The 17,157-nt window shown below is 49.7% G+C and overlaps 1 protein-coding gene across 7 annotated transcripts in view; it reads left to right on the top strand.

The window, feature by feature from the left end:
* The window catches only part of TLE3 (TLE family member 3, transcriptional corepressor), a 50,293-nt gene extending 35,977 nt beyond the window's left edge, over positions 1-14,316 (top strand). For 4 of the 7 annotated variants that reach the window (XM_083411977.1, XM_083411976.1, XM_083411974.1 and 1 more), the window contains exons 11-20: positions 632-784; positions 2,196-2,328; positions 3,306-3,505; positions 4,278-4,354; positions 5,975-6,224; positions 6,980-7,227; positions 8,567-8,714; positions 10,471-10,621; positions 11,960-12,036; positions 12,767-14,316. In XM_083411977.1, coding sequence (XP_083268103.1) covers positions 632-784; positions 2,196-2,328; positions 3,306-3,505; positions 4,278-4,354; positions 5,975-6,224; positions 6,980-7,227; positions 8,567-8,714; positions 10,471-10,621; positions 11,960-12,036; positions 12,767-12,874 — 1,545 coding nt within the window. In that variant the 3' untranslated portion in view covers positions 12,875-14,316. The remainder of the gene's footprint in view (positions 1-631; positions 785-2,195; positions 2,329-3,305; positions 3,506-4,277; positions 4,355-5,974; positions 6,225-6,979; positions 7,228-8,566; positions 8,715-10,470; positions 10,622-11,959; positions 12,037-12,766) is intronic. The other 3 variants (XM_083411979.1, XM_083411978.1, XM_083411975.1) reach the window with 1 other exon arrangement.
* Positions 14,317-17,157: the final 2,841 nt, after the last annotated feature.

The raw sequence follows: 17,157 nt of genomic DNA, 5'->3' as shown, positions 1-17,157 counted from the left end.
GGATGTCACCACAGTAGACAATTCCCCCCTCCCACCGGTTAGGTCTGTAATCAACTGTAGAGAGCGAACTTTTCTGTGAGAGCAGCAGCAATTTGTTTTATGCTGCTATGTGCCTCAGAATAAGTCTGTAAAGCAGTGGAGTAGCGTGGGTTGTCAGCACCCGGGGCAAGGCAAATAATTTGCACCCCCTAACCCGGGGCAAGGCAAGTAATTTGTGCCCCCCCCCGCTGCACTGTCCCTCCCCCAGATAGTCCCTCGCTCTCTCTCCGCACCGCACGCCTGGCACCCTCCCCTCCACAGTGGGCGGCGACTCGGATCGGATTCGCACAGCCAGCACTGCAGTGAGAGAGACTGAGTGAGGCAGGTAGGGGCAGAGAGCTGCGAGCGCGAGCGTGCCCCCCCCCGATGTTGCGCCCGGTGCGGCCGGCCCCCCCTGCACCCCCCACGCTACGCCACTGCTGTAAAGTCTCATAAGTTTGCAAGTCTCTCTCTCACACACGTACATATGTTTTAGTATACCGAGTAAATGTGTGATGTTCAGGTGTTTTGCAGCCCCCTCCTTCCTACTTTGGCAAAGGGACTCCGCAGTGCCCCTGTTGCTAACAGCCTCCTTGTGTTCCCTGCTCCCCAGGATCCTGCCACGCCTCGGGTGAGCCCTGCCCACTCGCCTCCAGAGAACGGGATCGACAAAGCCCGTGGCTTGAAGAAGGATGCCCCCAACAGCCCTGCCTCAGTGGCCTCATCCAGCAGCACCCCTTCCTCCAAGACTAAAGACCTGGGCCATGTAAGTGAAGAAGGCCTTGCAGAAGATGCCTCTGCCCTCTTGGGAATGCTTGCTGAAGGTGGACCTGTGGGGCTGGTTCTCTCTGGAGGAGCAGAAGTCCGGCTTATGAGTGAATGTAGAGAAAGGCAGCGCTGGCGTAGTGATTAGAGTCTTTAACCTAGTGGTGCAGCAATAAAACTGCTAGCACATTTGCAAAGCCAAGCAGGGTCTGGCATGGTTTCAAATTGGATGGGGGACCGCGTGTTGAGATTCCTGCATTGAAGGACTAGATGAGCCCCAGGATCCCTTTCATTTCTACAATTCTATGAAACTAGGAACTGGGAGAGACCAGGGTTCAAAACCCCACTCAGCCATGCAGCTCACTGGGTGACCTTGGGCCATTCCCTGCTTCTCAGCCTAGCCCACCTCACAGGGTTGTTCAGGGGATTAAATGGGGGGGGGCAGGGGAGAAACACGTTTGCCACCTTGAGCTCCTTGAAGGAAAAGGTGGCCTATAAATGCATGAATCGGACTGTGGAGATCAGGAGCAATCCAATAGACCTGGTCACATAGAAGAGGGCCTGGCCATAATTGCTGTGGATGGGCCATTTTTGCTGTGCAGATCATTGGTCCAGAAAGCAGCTTTCGTTTCAAGCCAGTTTAAAGTCAACAGTCTAGGCCTTTGTTCCCCATCTGTGTGCTGGAGAAGCACAGAACATGCTTGCCTTGGGGCAATAGTTGGGGGTGCTGGGCACAGAACCCCCACCCAAAGGATCCAAGGGAGATGCTTTACTGATCAGAACATGCTTTGATGTGTAATGTTTGGCAACTCTTTGGCATTTGAGAAGAGCTGCATTGAAGCAAGAGCCAGAACGAATGTTCAACTTTTTCCACGCTTGCTAAGAAGAAATATAGGAGAGTCCACATTTGACTAGAAGAATTCAAAACTCCATCTTGGAGTAAACTGAGGAGGGGGTTGATCATAGATTTCAGCTATTTGAGGTTTCAGATTTGGTGGCTCTGCTCAGAGAGCCTTCTTCATTTCGGGAATCTCGGCAAAAGCAGAAGACTGGCTTTGTCTCAGGATCCTTCGAAAGCAGAAAGCCAAACTTGCCGAAATGTCAAATGGAGGCAGATCTCAGAATTGGGTTCCTGAGGTAGACCATTGAGTCAAACAATTGGTCCAGCTCATTCGGTACTGTCTGCACTGATGGGCAGCAGCCCTCCAGCTTTTCAGGGAGGGGTCTCACCTGGCCCTACCCAGAGATGCTGCTGGCGGTTGAATCTGGGACCTTCTGCATGCAAAGCAGATGCACTACCACTGAGCCAAAACCACCTCCCAAATTGTTTGTTTGCTAAGAGACCCCACAAGCACTTGTGGAATCGATCTTGCTGATGCCAAACCATCTTCCCCAATCTTGTTTTGCACCAGAACGACAAATCTTCCACCCCAGGGCTGAAGTCCAACACCCCTACTCCAAGGAACGATGCCCCAACGCCTGGGACAAGCACCACCCCGGGCCTTCGGCCGATGCCAGGCAAGCCATCTGGAATGGATCCCTTAGGTATGTGGCTCCCCTCGCAGGGTTGTTGTGCGTGTGGTTCAGGTGTTCGCCACTTCTGCCAAGGCAAAGCAGTTTTTGGTGCTAAAAGACTGGCCTAGAGAGGGCTTAGGTTTTAGCGTTTGCATGGAATGGACAGGGAACTCCCAGCTTCCTGCATGTCTGACTCACCTTTCCACCCCCCCCCCCACGAATCTGAGCAGCCTGTCACACGAGAATGTGTAGGCCAGTGGTTAGAATGTAGGACTAGGACAGAGCTTTCTAAACTGTGTGTCGTCACATGAGTGTGTCAGCTGTGTCACACAAACACTCCCCACTCTCCTCCAGGGACTGGAAAGGGGTTAGTTTAAGCTCTGGTTTGTTACTAAAACTGAATTACTATGATGTGAAAAGAAGCGTGTCTAAATAGTGTGTCACCAACATGAAAGCTCTGATCTAGGAGACCTGGGCTGTTGTGAGGATAAAAGGGGGGGGGGGCTTAAAGGAGCATCTCCACTTCCATTGCCCAGCCCAGATAACTAAGGTCCAGCTCCAAGGGCCTTTGGGCAGTTCCCTCACAGCAAGCTGTGAACCTACAGGGAACCAAGCAGAGGGCCTTCTCGGTAGTGGCACCCGCCCTGTGGAACGCCCTCCCATCAGATGTCAAACAGATGAATAATTATTTGACTTTTAGAAGATCATCTGAAGGCAGCCCAGTTCAGGGAAGTTTCTAATGTTTGATTTTTGTGTGTGTTTTTAATATTTTGGGAGCCGCCCAGGGTGGCTGGAGTAACCCAGTCAGATGAGTGGAATATAAATAAAAGAACAACAACAACAATAACTGTTGTTATTTATTATGGCTACTGGCCACTGACAACTCTCCCCAATTAATTTGTCCAATCCTCTTTCAAAGCCAACCAAGTTGGTGACCACAGTCAGCGTTTCTTCCCTCCAGTAATTGATCCACTCACACCCCCCTTTCCCTTTTTCTCCTTCTCCAGCATCTGCCCTGAGGACACCCATTTCCATCGCCGGTTCCTATGCCACCCCCTTTGCCATGATGGGGCACCATGAAATGAACGGCTCCCTCACCAGCCCTGGGGCCTACGCCAGCCTTCATAACATCCCGCCTCAGATGACGGCTGCCGCCGCTGCTGCCGCCGCTGCCTATGGCCGGTCACCAATGGTGAGCTTTGGAGCTGTACGTAAAACCTTTTTAGCTCCTTTTTCAATGGGGGGTGGTGGTGGGTGAGGGGTGGGTTAACTACCAATCCTGGGAACTCTGGGAGCTGTAGCTTTGTGAGGGAGATCGCTCTCAGCACCCTTAACAAACTACAGCTCCCAGAATTCTTTGGGGGAAAGGCATGACTGTATATAAAGTGGTATTTGAATGCTTTAAATTTAGAGTGTGAAAGTGGCCCTATATGGGCCAATGGTCTGAGGCAGTTTCTGATGCCCCTCTGGGCCTGATGCCTAGCAGGACCTTCCTGGTTTATCTTTTGCTAGTTCTTCTATTTCTGGCCCCTGTAGCTCAGTGGTCAGAGCATCTGCCTTGCATGCAGAAGGTTCCAGGTTCGATTCCTAGCATCTCCAAGTAGGGACCCTGGGGAGACGCTACCAGTCAGTGCAGACAGTACTGAATGAGATGGACCCAGTGGTCCAATTCAGTACAAGGCAGGTTTCTCTGTCCCATTCAGTCAATGTTATGTTGGTCTGAAGTGCCTGTGGAACAAGGGGAAAGCCCCCATCCCGACTTAAGAAATGGATGCTCATTTTCCTGGCCTTGGAGCGGGGGCTCTTTCCCTAACTATCTCCCTCCTCACATGAAAAAAACCAACTGACCGCAATTATGTGAGAACTGAGTTTCCGCTCCAGTCAACAGCACTTTGCTGGGTGGTTTCTGTGGGAGCCTGTGAGAGTACATTTTTGTTTCTCCCAGGCTCCTGATGCCTTCACTTTTGTTTGGTTCCCAGGTTGGCTTTGACCCGCATCCGCCGATGAGGACCCCCGTCCTGTCCACCAGCCTGGCGTCCATCCCCGGCGGGAAGCCGTAAGTCAGACCCTTGACCTTCTCCCCCAAAGCGTTCAGTCCACAAGTCTGAAAACTAATTGCCCCCCATCTCCAGAAAGGGGGCCTACTCTGAGGAAGACCCTAGCCCTTTCCTTGCCCATGTAAATTTGGCAGCAGGGAAGAGCTCATCTGGGTGGCTTAATATGTCTGCCTGAGTCGTAATCAGAATTAATAAAAAGAAAAGAAAAAGTCTGAAAACCAAACCAGAAAACCTCCCTCCTCCAAGACTAAAATAAACATGCAGGGGAAAGGGAGCCAGCTAGAGGCACCAGTGGAAGTTTTGGGTGCTGTCTTGGTATAAAAGAAATGCTGCAAGCACAGCGACGAGATTTCTGGTTGCAGAAATCCCATTCTCCTCAAATGAAGAGGCAAGCAGGGTTTGAAAAGGGAACAGAAGTGTTGATGTTTCCGTGGGATGTTCCTCGTGGTTGTTTTGGCACCATCCACACTTGCATAGCATTGTGACAGTTAGGCGATGTGATGTCTTAATTAATCCTTGGGACTGCTGCTAATTTTTGTTTATTACCTGCTCTTCACCCTAAGGTCCCGATGGTGAGTTACAGCATTAAAACACAATATTGAAAACAATTTAAAACAACTTCCAAGCTTAAAAATAAGGCGGTGTGCTAAAAATGTGCACCTCAGAGGCCAGGGTGAAGAGATGCACTGAAAGCTGTAGAATGAAGGTGCCAGAGGCCACCTGTGTGGGGAGTGAGTTTCACAGCTTAGGGGCCACCACAAAGAAGGTCATCTCCTGGAGACAACCAAGAGGGCCCCTTCTGCCAATTTCAGCTCCCAATAGGGCCTGTAGGGAAGGAGGGGGTCATTCATATATTTGGGGCCTGAGTTGATTAGAGCTTTAAACACCAATGCGAGCAGCACCTTGAGTTGTGCCCGGAAATCAATTGGCAACTGCTAGGAAGGGTGGACCACACCAGCCCTAGGAGACTGTTGGGGGTGTAGCAGACAAGAGCATAAGAAGAACCTGGCTGCTGGATTAATATGATGATGATATTTTATTATTTATATCCCGCCCATCTGGCTGGGCAGCTTACAGCATATGTGAAAACATAATAAAACACCAAACATTAAAAAACAGTATCTTATACAATATATTTCAAATACGCAGACTAAGGACTACGAGTAGAAAAGCCAGCATGATATAGCAGATAAGTGTTGAATTTAGACTTATCATCACCTCTCAAGACTAGACTGCTATGGTGCAAGACGCTTTAATGAAGGGCTGCAAAGAAACCTGAGGATTAAAATCATTCTCTTACACTTCCACCTCCCTTGGATGCCTCTGAACTCTGTTACTTATATACTCCCTCTAAAATAGAGGCATCACCTTTCATGGAAGCCACTGTCACTATCAGCTTTTTTAGGCTGGAAAAGAAGAAATCTAAACTAGGTTCTGAGACCAGGCCAAAGGGAGCCCATGTGGTCCAGCATCCTGTTAAAACAATGGCCAATCAGATGCCTCAGTGGGAAGCCTAAAACCAGGCCATGAATGCAACCTCATCTGGTCTTCAGAACCCTCATTCTCTTCCTCCTCCACCACCACCAGTCTCAATGCCTCTTCTCTTGTCTCCTCCCTAGAGCCTACTCCTTTCACGTGAGTGCCGATGGGCAGATGCAACCCGTCCCGTTTCCTCACGATGCCTTGGCTGGCCCCGGCATCCCCCGCCACGCCCGTCAGATCAACACGCTGAGCCATGGCGAGGTGGTGTGTGCTGTGACCATCAGCAACCCTACCCGGCACGTGTACACTGGTGGGAAAGGATGTGTGAAGATTTGGGATATCAGCCAGCCTGGCACCAAGAGCCCCATCTCCCAGCTGGATTGCTTGGTAAGCGGTGGGAATGGACGGCCCTCCATTCAAGTCCAAGGAGCCTTTGGTCTTTGGTCATGAGTTATAAGCCACTGATTGAGGATTTTCCATGTCAGCAGCTGGCCTTAGGGAACTCAGCTTGGGTTCTTTGCACCTTTATTTGTTTCTCTGTATATTTTAATTGATTTATATGTAAATAAACATTATAAGTGCGCATGAACAATAGCAATATTTGCATGGGTCACATATAAGCTCGCTCATATTTGGAAATGGCATATATTTCAGAGGACATTTACCACGCTCAATGCAACCTCTTCCTTATTTATCTCAATAATGTAATAATTTTCTAAGACAAAGAGCCGGAAGTCAACTTTTTGGAAAAATTGTATTAAACTTGATGTAATTTGGCACTGATTTGTTAGAAATTTGGAAAACTAATCAATATTATTTGGCAAAAAGTGAAAATGTAGTAATACTCTTGCATCTGACTAATCATGTCTCAATTTAAAAAATCAGATTATGGTAAGAGAATTAATATTTTGCTCAAGCTGCCTATCTCAGCACCCAAAGTCCATTTTGCTCTGGGGAATATATATATATATATATATATATATATATATATATATATATATATAATTCTTAAGAGAACCTACCCCTATATGTATCTGGAATCATCAAATGTTCCAAAGTTAGCTAGTTGAACAGTGTGGACTCTGTTTGCATGGAGTTAAGAGCTGGGCTGTGTCATTGACGTTACGTTTTCCTGCCCCCAGAACAGGGACAACTATATCCGCTCCTGCAAGCTCCTCCCGGACGGGCGCACACTGATTGTGGGGGGCGAGGCCAGCACCCTCACCATCTGGGACCTGGCCTCCCCCACCCCCAGGATCAAGGCAGAGCTGACCTCCTCCGCCCCCGCCTGCTACGCCTTGGCCATCAGCCCGGACGCCAAAGTCTGCTTCTCCTGTTGCAGCGACGGCAACATTGCTGTCTGGGATCTCCATAACCAAACACTGGTCAGGTGAGTAAGGTCCTGGTGGTAAGGAAGGGCTTTCAAAGAAGTCTTGGGTAGGTGGGGAAGGAGATTCTGCAGGAAGCATCTGTCCAAATGAAACCAAGGGATTCAAAGATCTGCCTTCTTGTGCCATATTTTGTTCACCCTTTGCTCTGGAAGAGCGGGAAGGGTCACAGCTCAGGAGTAGAGCACCTGCTTCGCATGCAGAAGGTCCCCGGCATCTCCAGGTCAGGCCATGATGGCTGTGCTCTGCCTCCACAGCTGAAGGCAGCAATGCTTCTGAATATCAGTTGTGGAAACCACAGGAGGAGAGAGGCCTCTTGTGCTTGGGTCTATTGCTGTCCCATTGAGGCAACTGGTTGGCCACTGTGGGAACAGGATGCTGGACTTCATGGGCCTCCTTTGGCTGATCCTGCAGGCCCTTCTCACAGGGAATGTCTGAGACCCTGGGGAGTTGCTGCCAGGTCGTGCAGACTGCACTAAGCTAGCTGGGCCCAGTGCTCTGACTGACCTTCCTGTGTTCTGAGACCTCTTTTAAGCTTCCTGGCTTCCTAAGTTGTCATCTCCCCCCGCCCCCCGCAATATGTTCATCTCAGGTCCTTACCTGCAACCCGAATGCAGGATTCCTCAGCAGCTGTGTCTTATCAAGCCTTCCCTTCCCAAATAACTGGAAGCTGGAGAAAAGGACCTTTGGGACCCAGACGGTAGAGGCTTAATTTCCCCCCTCTTACAGCAAATTGGAAGCTGCCATACACTGAGTCCGACCATTGGTCCATCAAGCTCAGTATTGTCTACACCAGGGGTCAGCAAGGCTTACCAGGCATGGGCCAGATACTCCTGTGGAGATCCTCTGGGGGACAGGCTGGCACAGTACAATGCCAGAAATCGCGTCTGCACATGCCCAGACACCAAAAATCGCACCTGCACCGAAGCGATTTTCGGCATCTGGGCATGCGCATAAGCAATTTGTGACGCTGCAGACATGCGCAGACACAATTTCCAGCATCTGGGCATGCACAGAAGCAATTTCTGGAGCCATGGAAGACTCCCCACGCCACGCTGCGTGTGGGGCGTCGCTGAGCAGGTGGCTTGGTTTAGGGGTGGCTCGTGGGCCCGTTAAATGGCCTTCATGGGCCGCTTTTGGCCCATGGGCCTTAGGTTGCCGACCCCTGGTCTGCACTGACTGCCAGTGGGTCTCCAGGGTTTTCAGTCAAGATTCTCTCCCTTCCCTACCTAGAGATTCTGGGGATTGAATCTAGGACTTGCTGCTTGCAAGGCAGATGCTGCACCGGTGAGCTTACAGCCCTTCTCCTAAATGTCTCTGCATGTTGGTTTTCTCTTTCAGACAATTCCAGGGCCACACAGACGGTGCCAGCTGTATTGACATCTCCCACGATGGCACCAAGCTCTGGACAGGAGGCCTGGACAACACAGTGCGGTCCTGGGATCTGCGGGAAGGCAGGCAGCTGCAGCAGCACGACTTCACCTCCCAGGTAAGCTGGTGTGGGACTCCCTCAGCCTTTTCTCCTAGATGCAGCAGCCCTGCTCAGGATGGAGGGCTTCCTTAAGAGGCAACTCTGAAGACCATACCAAGATCCTTGCTGGACCAGGCCAAAGGGGGCCCATGTAGTCCAGCATCCTGCCCTCTCAGTGGCCCACCAGATGCCCCAATGGGAAACCCCCAAGCAGGACCTGAGTGCAACAGCATCTCTCTCGGCTTGGGATGCTCAGAAACTGGAAGCTTTGAGCAGAGAAAAAGCCTGGACAAGGGGACAAAAAGCTCAAGAGCATCTGGTGTGCTCACTAGCAAAGCTTGGCAGTGTTGTTCCTTACCAATTTTCATAGTGGTATCTCTTGGACCTGCAAGCCTCAGGCTGAACAGTCCAGGCAACCTGAGTTCCTATCCCTATCTCTCAGCTGGACCTCACACATGAGCCTTCATGGGGCACTTTAGGAACTTGCTGCTGAGGTGGAAACGATAGCATCTTTCTGGTGTCGAAAGGAGGCCCCTGTGGATGGGCCAGGGGAGTTTCTGTGCAACCCCAACAAGGGGAGCCTCTGCTGCTGGGAGCCTCTCCATGCTAGGCTGTGCTCCAATTCTGAAGGCCAGGAAAGGGGAGCCTTCACACCCCTATATTTGCTTCTCCTTCTGCAATTGCAAACATAACCCCACACACCCAGCTCCAGGCACTGGTGAGAATTGACTTGGAGTGCATTTGTAGGACAGCTGAGGTTTTGAGCAGCTTGACCCACGGCAGGGATCTCACCTCAGTTAAGTGCTGGAGGTGAAGGAGGAAGAGGGCACTCCATGCTTGAGAAGGAGCCCTGAAATAGTTGGGAAACTCTTCTGGAAATCTATCTAGGACAATGGTTCTAAAGTGGGGCTGTACCACCCCCTGGAGAGGGCTGTACCACAAGGGGGTGGCAAGATGACACTGGAGGTGTAGCTGGTATTCCTGAATCAAGTCCATCAGTTTTGTCGACGGAATTAAACTCAATAGTTTGAACTGGATTTTGAATAAATGTGCAATTATTGTTTTGGATTATATTGTGCTATTACCTTCCTTAGTGGGTGGGGCAAAGTGCTGTTCTGAATAATGATTTTGGTAGAGTAGGGGGCACTGGGGATGAGTCTATAGAACCAAGGGGGTGGGGGCCCAAAAAAGTTTGGGACCACTGGGTTAGGAGATAGTTTGATCTGCAAGCCAGAGGAGCTGCCTGTTTACCAATGGGGAGTGTTGAAGGAGGTAGGTCTTGAATGTGGAGCAGCCTCAGGGCCCTGAGTGTAGAACTCGTCGTTGGCATCCGGGGGTCGAAAGGCCAGCTGTCTAGCCCCCAGCTGGATCGTTTCCCTCCCAGCCTTCACGCTGTGGAGATCCATCAACCTCTGGCTCCGACGTAAATCAGCAACTCAAGCTAGCTGACTTGAGCACACTATACGTAGCAGTGTAAACCGCACAAACAGAAGAGGCTGAGGCTGTGGATACATACTAATACCTACGGATTTATTAATCATAAAGCAAGACAAAGAAATGAACATGTGACACGTAACAATCCCATGTCTGCTACTAAGGGGGAATGGAAACTCGCAACACCCTCGTCCTCCAGTTCCCTATCTCTTACCAGTGTGCAACTTCTCTTCTTTCCACTTGCCATATACAATGGGATTCAATTTTAAAGCTTGCGTGTATGTGTGTGTCCTCCCAAGGAGACGCCCCTTTCAGGCCTGCTCTCCTTTCTTCCCCACAGATCTTCTCGCTGGGCTACTGCCCCACAGGTGAATGGCTGGCTGTGGGCATGGAGAGCAGCAACGTGGAAGTTCTCCACCACACCAAGCCGGACAAATACCAGCTCCACCTTCACGAGAGCTGTGTCCTGTCGCTGAAGTTTGCCTACTGCGGTAAGGGGCCCAGAATATCAACGGAGTTAGTTGCCTCTTTCTTGGGGAAGGCTCTGCAGAGTCCGAAATGTCCCAGATTCAACCCTCAGTGTAGCCGCACCAAGATAGATCTCCCTTCTCTCTCTATGAGACACTGGAGAGCCCTCTGCCCTTTCCAAATAGAGGGGACTGGGCTTGATAAACCACAGACTCAGTGCAAAGCAGCTGCCAAAATGGCGCTTGGGTTATATTGCTTGCTAAGAGACGACTTTATCATTGTGGGAGGTGCATTGTAGGGAGCCCCATAGGGAGGGGTGAATGCTGGTCTTCTCCCCGCCTTAATTTCTGGGGAGATTCCTAGTTGGGTGGCAGGCACGAGGTATGGGAGAGCAACATCAGAACAGGTCTTGACCTGATGAGGTGGCTTGCTTTTGTTTATTTACCTCCTTTCCTTCCATGGTGGAACTTGAGATGTGGCTGCTGTTGTGACTTAGAGCAGCCTCTTCCCACCTGGGCCCCTCCAGATGTTTGGGACGTCAACTCCCACCAGATCCAGCCAGCCCTAGGATGCTGGGGCTTATGCAAGTTGTGGTCCAAAATGTTTGGGGGCACCAGGTTGGGGAAGGATGTCATAGAATAGGTTGCAGGAGAGTATGAACCCATTAGTGTCATTTACATAAGTTAGATCGGAGTGGTGGACAAGGTGGTAAATCGGAGTCAGTCTCTGGGTGATTTGTGGTAGATCTGCAAGGATTTCCCATGGTTTTACTTGGCAACAAGTAAATGACTCCCCATTCACCGGGAGTAAATTCTACTGCTGAAGTGAAGGAAGCATTGGGGTAACCAGTAGTGAAGCTTTTTGTGGGTCCAGTTCAGTTCTAGTCCCCAAAAGCAAAATCTTGGGCTCAGAATTATTTAATTCTAAGTGTTATGCCTCTTGTACCATGCCCTGGTTGGCAGAGCTTTTTTATTTCTTTATATCCTTATTATCCTACCTTTCCTCCAAGGAGCTCAAGGTGACATACATAATTCTCCTCGCTGTTTTACAACAACCCTGTGAGGGAGGTTACGTGACTGGCTCACAAGTCATTAAGTGAGCTTTATGGCTTAAGTGGGAATTTGAACCCAGGTCCTAGTCCGACACACTTAACCGCTATGCCACATTGACTCTTGGTGGTTCTAGTTAAAAAAAAAGAGACCCCACAAGTCTTCCCTCTCCTGGGTTAAATCCTACTGAGAGCTGAATTTCCTGGTTGAGATTTTTGTAGGGTTTCTGGGGATCACGTCACTGGATTCTGTCACTATTCTGGCCTCCTTTCTGACCTGGGAGAATTGAAACTCTGCTTTGTGTGCCTTTAGGGAAGTGGTTTGTGAGCACCGGGAAGGATAACCTCCTCAACGCTTGGAGGACTCCCTATGGAGCAAGCATATTCCAGGTAAGGGTCATTCCTGCTACCAGGATACAAATCCTGGCTTGGGTGCCATCTGGATTGAAAGGTGTGTGTGTGTGTGTGTGTGTGTGTGTGTGTTTGTCTGCACAGATCAGATTCTACCGTTCCATCTTGGTGCCAAGACGCAAGCTGGAAAGTGTGACTTGATGGGACAGGAAGCAGCACCTCTGAGCATGAGCAGAGTGCTTTCTCCCTGTTAACTTGAGTAACCAGATTGGGGGTGGAGTGGGGCGTGAGTTGTTACAGACCTTGGACGGCAAAGTGGAGCTGAAGCAAATTGGCTGGGTTGATAAAGGACGGACAGAAAGGGGTAGGGTTGTAAACAGAGCCTGAGGGTGCAGGATACCTCCCTTCCTCCTCCTTGAGGCCTTGGCAAGCTCTGCAGGGGAGGGGAGGGCTTGATCCATTGCAGCAGCATTGACAGATGTGTCTGTAGTTGGTCACTTCTATCATCTGCATCCATCGGCACTTTCCAGAACGACACAGCACCACCAGTACGGTCTAACCCTGGGAACCCAAACCTTATTGGGGAACCCAGTTTTAACTCTTGTGTTCCATTGAGCCCTCACCATTTCCGCCATGTTTCTGATACGTCACTTATACCCTTATTGTCTCTGAGTATTGATAGATTTTGACATGTGACACCCCTCAGCGTTTGCTGAAGCTGATTATAGCCCTGCTGAGTTTCCTTTTCCCTTTCTTTTCCCGCCTCCAGTCGAAAGAATCTTCTTCCGTCTTGAGCTGCGACATTTCGGCGGACAACCAGTACATTGTCACGGGCTCGGGGGACAAGAAGGCCACAGTCTACGAGGTGATCTACTGAGCCCAGGGGATTCTGCGGGGCCACCACACTCCAGGCAGGCTGCGATCCGACCAGGCGGCGGTTGGGACTCCAGCAGGCAGATGGAGAGAGTGCCTGAGACCTTCCCATGATGCTCTCTGTTGTGGAAGCTGCGCCACCTGGCTGTGGGGCGGGGGGAGATCTTCCATCGCCCTCTTAGGGTTGCTGCTCGGGTGGCGATTGAGACCTTGGCGCTTGGTCCAGCTGTGCGGGATTTTGCAAACGTCTTCTCCGGAGACCTCAGCCGGCTTGTGGTTTTTCCTGGTTTTTAACTTCTTGGTTCTCATGCCTGTGATCTCGGGGAAGCAAACTCCGGACCAGATTTGCTTCCCGCCAGAGACCCGTCCTTCTTTGTCTCTCTGTAAGACTTGTGGGAAATGTAAATAGCGGACGAGTTTTAATACGGTGGGGGACTCCTTCTGGCCTCGGGGGCCAGCTGTGTATTTTTTTCTCTCCTCTTACTTTGGTCTGCTGTAACTGTATTCCACTGGGGTTTTGGTTTTTTGGTTTTGGTGGTGGCCATTCTTCTCCTGCCCCCCCTCATTAGAGAGACTGCTGACCCACCCCTTGCCCCCAGTGGGAGCGAAATTACCCTCCAACATCCCATCTTCTACTGCCGTACCTGTGAAGCATCCGCTGTTTCTTTTTCCAAGACCCAAGCCCTTGTCCGGATTGCAACCTTTAGCTGCTGACGGGCGGCAGCAACGGAACAATCACTTCTATAGGAATTCTTCTTTTTATTTTTTAAAAGCACTTCCATCTTTGGAGCGAAGCGATGAGAGGTCCGTGTCTGGATAGGTTTTGGACCCCACCATGCCTGTCACGTGTGACCTCCAGGCCTAGATGCTGAGGAAGGGGTTTCAAGAAAGCAACGTTCAACAATATGCTCAGGGAGCCAGAGAGAGAAAAAAAGAAAATAGCAACTTGTGTGGGCTTTTTAAATTTTATTTTAAACACTCCAATGAAAGTAAAAGTGATAGAGATGGTAACGTTTAAATGCAGGTTGTTGTTGTTTTTAAAAAGTTTACTAACACAAAGCGATTTCTGTGCGATGGGAACTGGGGGGTGGCGTTGGCATCTAGTGGGGGTTTCGCGTGGCTTTGGCAAATCTTCCTTCTCCCAGCCTCTTGGATCAAGTGAAAGTTGGGAGGGGAGGAGGAGGAGGGAGACTCGCCCTCCTGACGTTTTTTGTACTAAAGGAGAAAATAAGATTTAAACACGGGAAAAAATCTACGTATTTGTGTAGCAGAAGATCTTGCCCTGTAATGTAGCATATGGAAGAGAATTTTTATACCACATTTTTATGGATTATTTTTTAATTTTTGATTTTGATCTGGTTTAAAAAAAATACAAAACACTATGGCTTAAAAGGTGAAAAAAAAAACTTCCTGTTTTTATTAAAGGCCATGCCGGTGCATAAAGGACGATGGAGTGGAGAGAGATTCTTTTCCTGCTTGTTCTTTTCTTGGGTGGCCTGTGCCTTTCATGGGGTGGGGGTGGGGGTGTTCCTTAGCTCTAGTTAGGAAGCGTGATGGAGTGGAAGGGAAGTCTCTGAATTGGCGGTGGTACAAACATTGATTGGGTGTGCTTTGATTGTGGTGGTGGTTTTAAATTGCAACTGGCATCCAAGCAGAATTGTAGAGGAGGAAGGGACCCCAAGGGTCATCTATTCCAACCCCCTGCAATGCAGGTCAGTTCAACAGCAGCAAATAACTTTGGGGGGCCCTTTACCATTGTGTGCCTTCTCTTCTGTTCTGTACTCGAGTCTTTGTCAACCTGGTTTGTTTTGGAAGGAAGCTCCCACTGCTGCGCCCCCTCCATCTGTCACTTGAGGCCATTGCCTCACTCTGCCTACTAATAGGGCCGGCTCTGCTTTAGAGATGACACAGGAAGGTGCCTTATGCAGTCCATCGATCCATTTAGCTCAATAGTCTACAGCAGCGGTTCCCGGCTGGAAGAGGAAAGAGCAGAGCAACCACCCACATTTCCAATAAAATATAACGCAGTGAAAGGTGAAGCCTGAGTTGTAGGTAGGAAAGGATCAAGGTAGCTGGGACTGTGGCCAGGGAGATGCCCCCACCCAGAAATCCCCCAATAGCCTTAGTAAGGAATGAAGATGGATTTGTGGGCTGGGAGTGGCGTCTCCCTCCTGGCACAGTCTCTGCAGAGGGTGTTGCATCCGCCAGTTCCCTCCAGTCTTCTGCCCTTTATGAGTGGATTCATCTCTGCTATAACCTTTGCCTAGTCAGCACTTTTGGAAAGGTTAAATTTATGGATAACCTAAATCCATTTTCCATTTGCCACTATTTCAAAGGCCCTTCCTGCCTATGTCTCTTCTGGGTCTTATTGCAGCTTTTGAGAACTCGGAGCACTAATTCCTCTTTATCATGTTTTGTTTTGTTTTTTAAGGATGCTTTTAGCTCTTCAAGATGCTCTGTGTTGGGTGATACAACTCTAAAATAACATGGGATGGAGCAAAACATATTTATGCTTGCTTGCTTAAAATGGCCTTGGTTTTATGAGGCTTAGCATATGATGAGTGAGCATATGATGAGTGAGTTTCAGCACTTGACTTGGAAGGAGAGTTGCAGGATAATCTCTTTCTTTTTAACGAACTGAATCTGGAAGGATAGAGTCCTGGTTTTTAATTTTGTTAATATAAGCTGCCTTGGACATTTGTTACAAGTGGAAAGATGTAATCAGAATTCACAATGAGAGTTCAAATAACAACTGTATTCCAAAACAACGAAGCTGAGCTACAATTCCCAGAGTGGTTTATCAGTCAAGGCCTCTTCCCAGGGAATTTTGGGAATTGCAGTGCTTTGAAGGGCATGGAGGTCTCCCAATGACACTTGGCACCGTTGCCCAAACTACAGTTCCCATAATTCTTTGGGGGAGTTCTAGTGCTAAAAATGTATGGTGGAAATGTGGCCAGAGGGACAGAAGGAGGAGGAGAGCTGAAATCAGCACCTGGTCCAAATTTCAGGATCCCTACCATTCCTGGCAGTCGTTGACACTCTCTGAACATCATGGTCAGCCTCTTCCCCCAATAGACACTAAGCTCTAAAATAACAGGTCATTAATATCCCAGTCAATTCTTTGGCTTGTTAAGGCTTCATTTCCGGAAAAGGTCTGACAGTGGCTCCATTTGATACAAGTTGTTATGTCAGGCAACAGTGGGGGGAATAGATCTGTGACGCTCAAGCGATTCCAGGAAACAGTTGTGAGGGCAGGTCAACAGATGGCGTTTATGTGTAGACTGAAGCCTTCACCAAACCAGGCATGGACCCCCGAAAGAAGGTGGGTGGCTAAGCACCGGACAAGCCACATTCCATGGCTAATGAGCCATGTTGGTGAGGATGGATTTAAAGATCTCCAGGCCTTGTGGGAGGCAAAAGGAATATGGACAATCATTCCCCTCTTGTTCAGAATGTGCTTGTAGAGATGGACCTGGAAAGTAGAGCCAGTGTGCGGTAGCGGACCTAGGAGCAAACAAGGTTCAAATCCCCTTACTCACTGGGTGACCTTAGGCCAGTCACTGCCTCTGCGTAAACTACTTCACAGGGCTGCTGTTGCTGAGATCAAATGAGGGGGAGAACGCCGTACACCACCTTGAGCTCCTTGAAGAAAAAGGTGCCATAAATAAATAGCAATAAAGTGCAGGGCCGGCACTAGACGATTTGCCTCATGAGGTAAATTGGGCCACTTCCTGTCGCCTCCTGCTTGCCTTTAGAAGCACATTGCCCTTCCCTTGCTCTGTGGAATGGGGTTCTTCCTCTGGTTTTTGGAGCAAGCTGGCCTTGTAGGCATATTTGAAGTCACAAATAATAAAGTTCCCTGGTACTGCAGTGTGAACCAAGCGCTCGCCAAAGCCACCTCGCCCACAATGAAGTCTTCCTCAGGCGAAGGCCTAGGCCTCGAGGAGCGTTTTATTGTGGCTGCTTCACTGCAACAAGAAGTGGAGAAAGGGATGTGGGAGAGTCTTGTTAATGCCAGAACTGAGAGCACCCAGTGGAGCTGAATGCTGGAGGGTTCACACAGCGCATAGTTAAGCAATGGTTGCTCCCACCAGGAGGAGCGTGATGGGACAAATTAAAAGAGGACCGGGCAGATTCGTGGAGAGGAAGGCTATCAATGGTGCCTAGCCACAGTGGCTGGGTTCTGCCTCCACTATCAGGATGTTCCTGAATACCACTTGCTGGGAATCGCAGGTGAGCAAGGTGCTGCTGCTCTCAGGTCCTGCTTGCAGGTTTCTCACAGGGGCA

Source organism: Podarcis tiliguerta (genome assembly GCF_965153285.1).
Source record: "Podarcis tiliguerta genome assembly, chromosome: 14".
Classification (NCBI taxonomy): domain Eukaryota; kingdom Metazoa; phylum Chordata; class Lepidosauria; order Squamata; family Lacertidae; genus Podarcis; species Podarcis tiliguerta.
The sequence above is the reverse complement of the archived record's forward strand: the minus strand, read 5'-3'. Positions and strand labels throughout refer to the sequence as shown.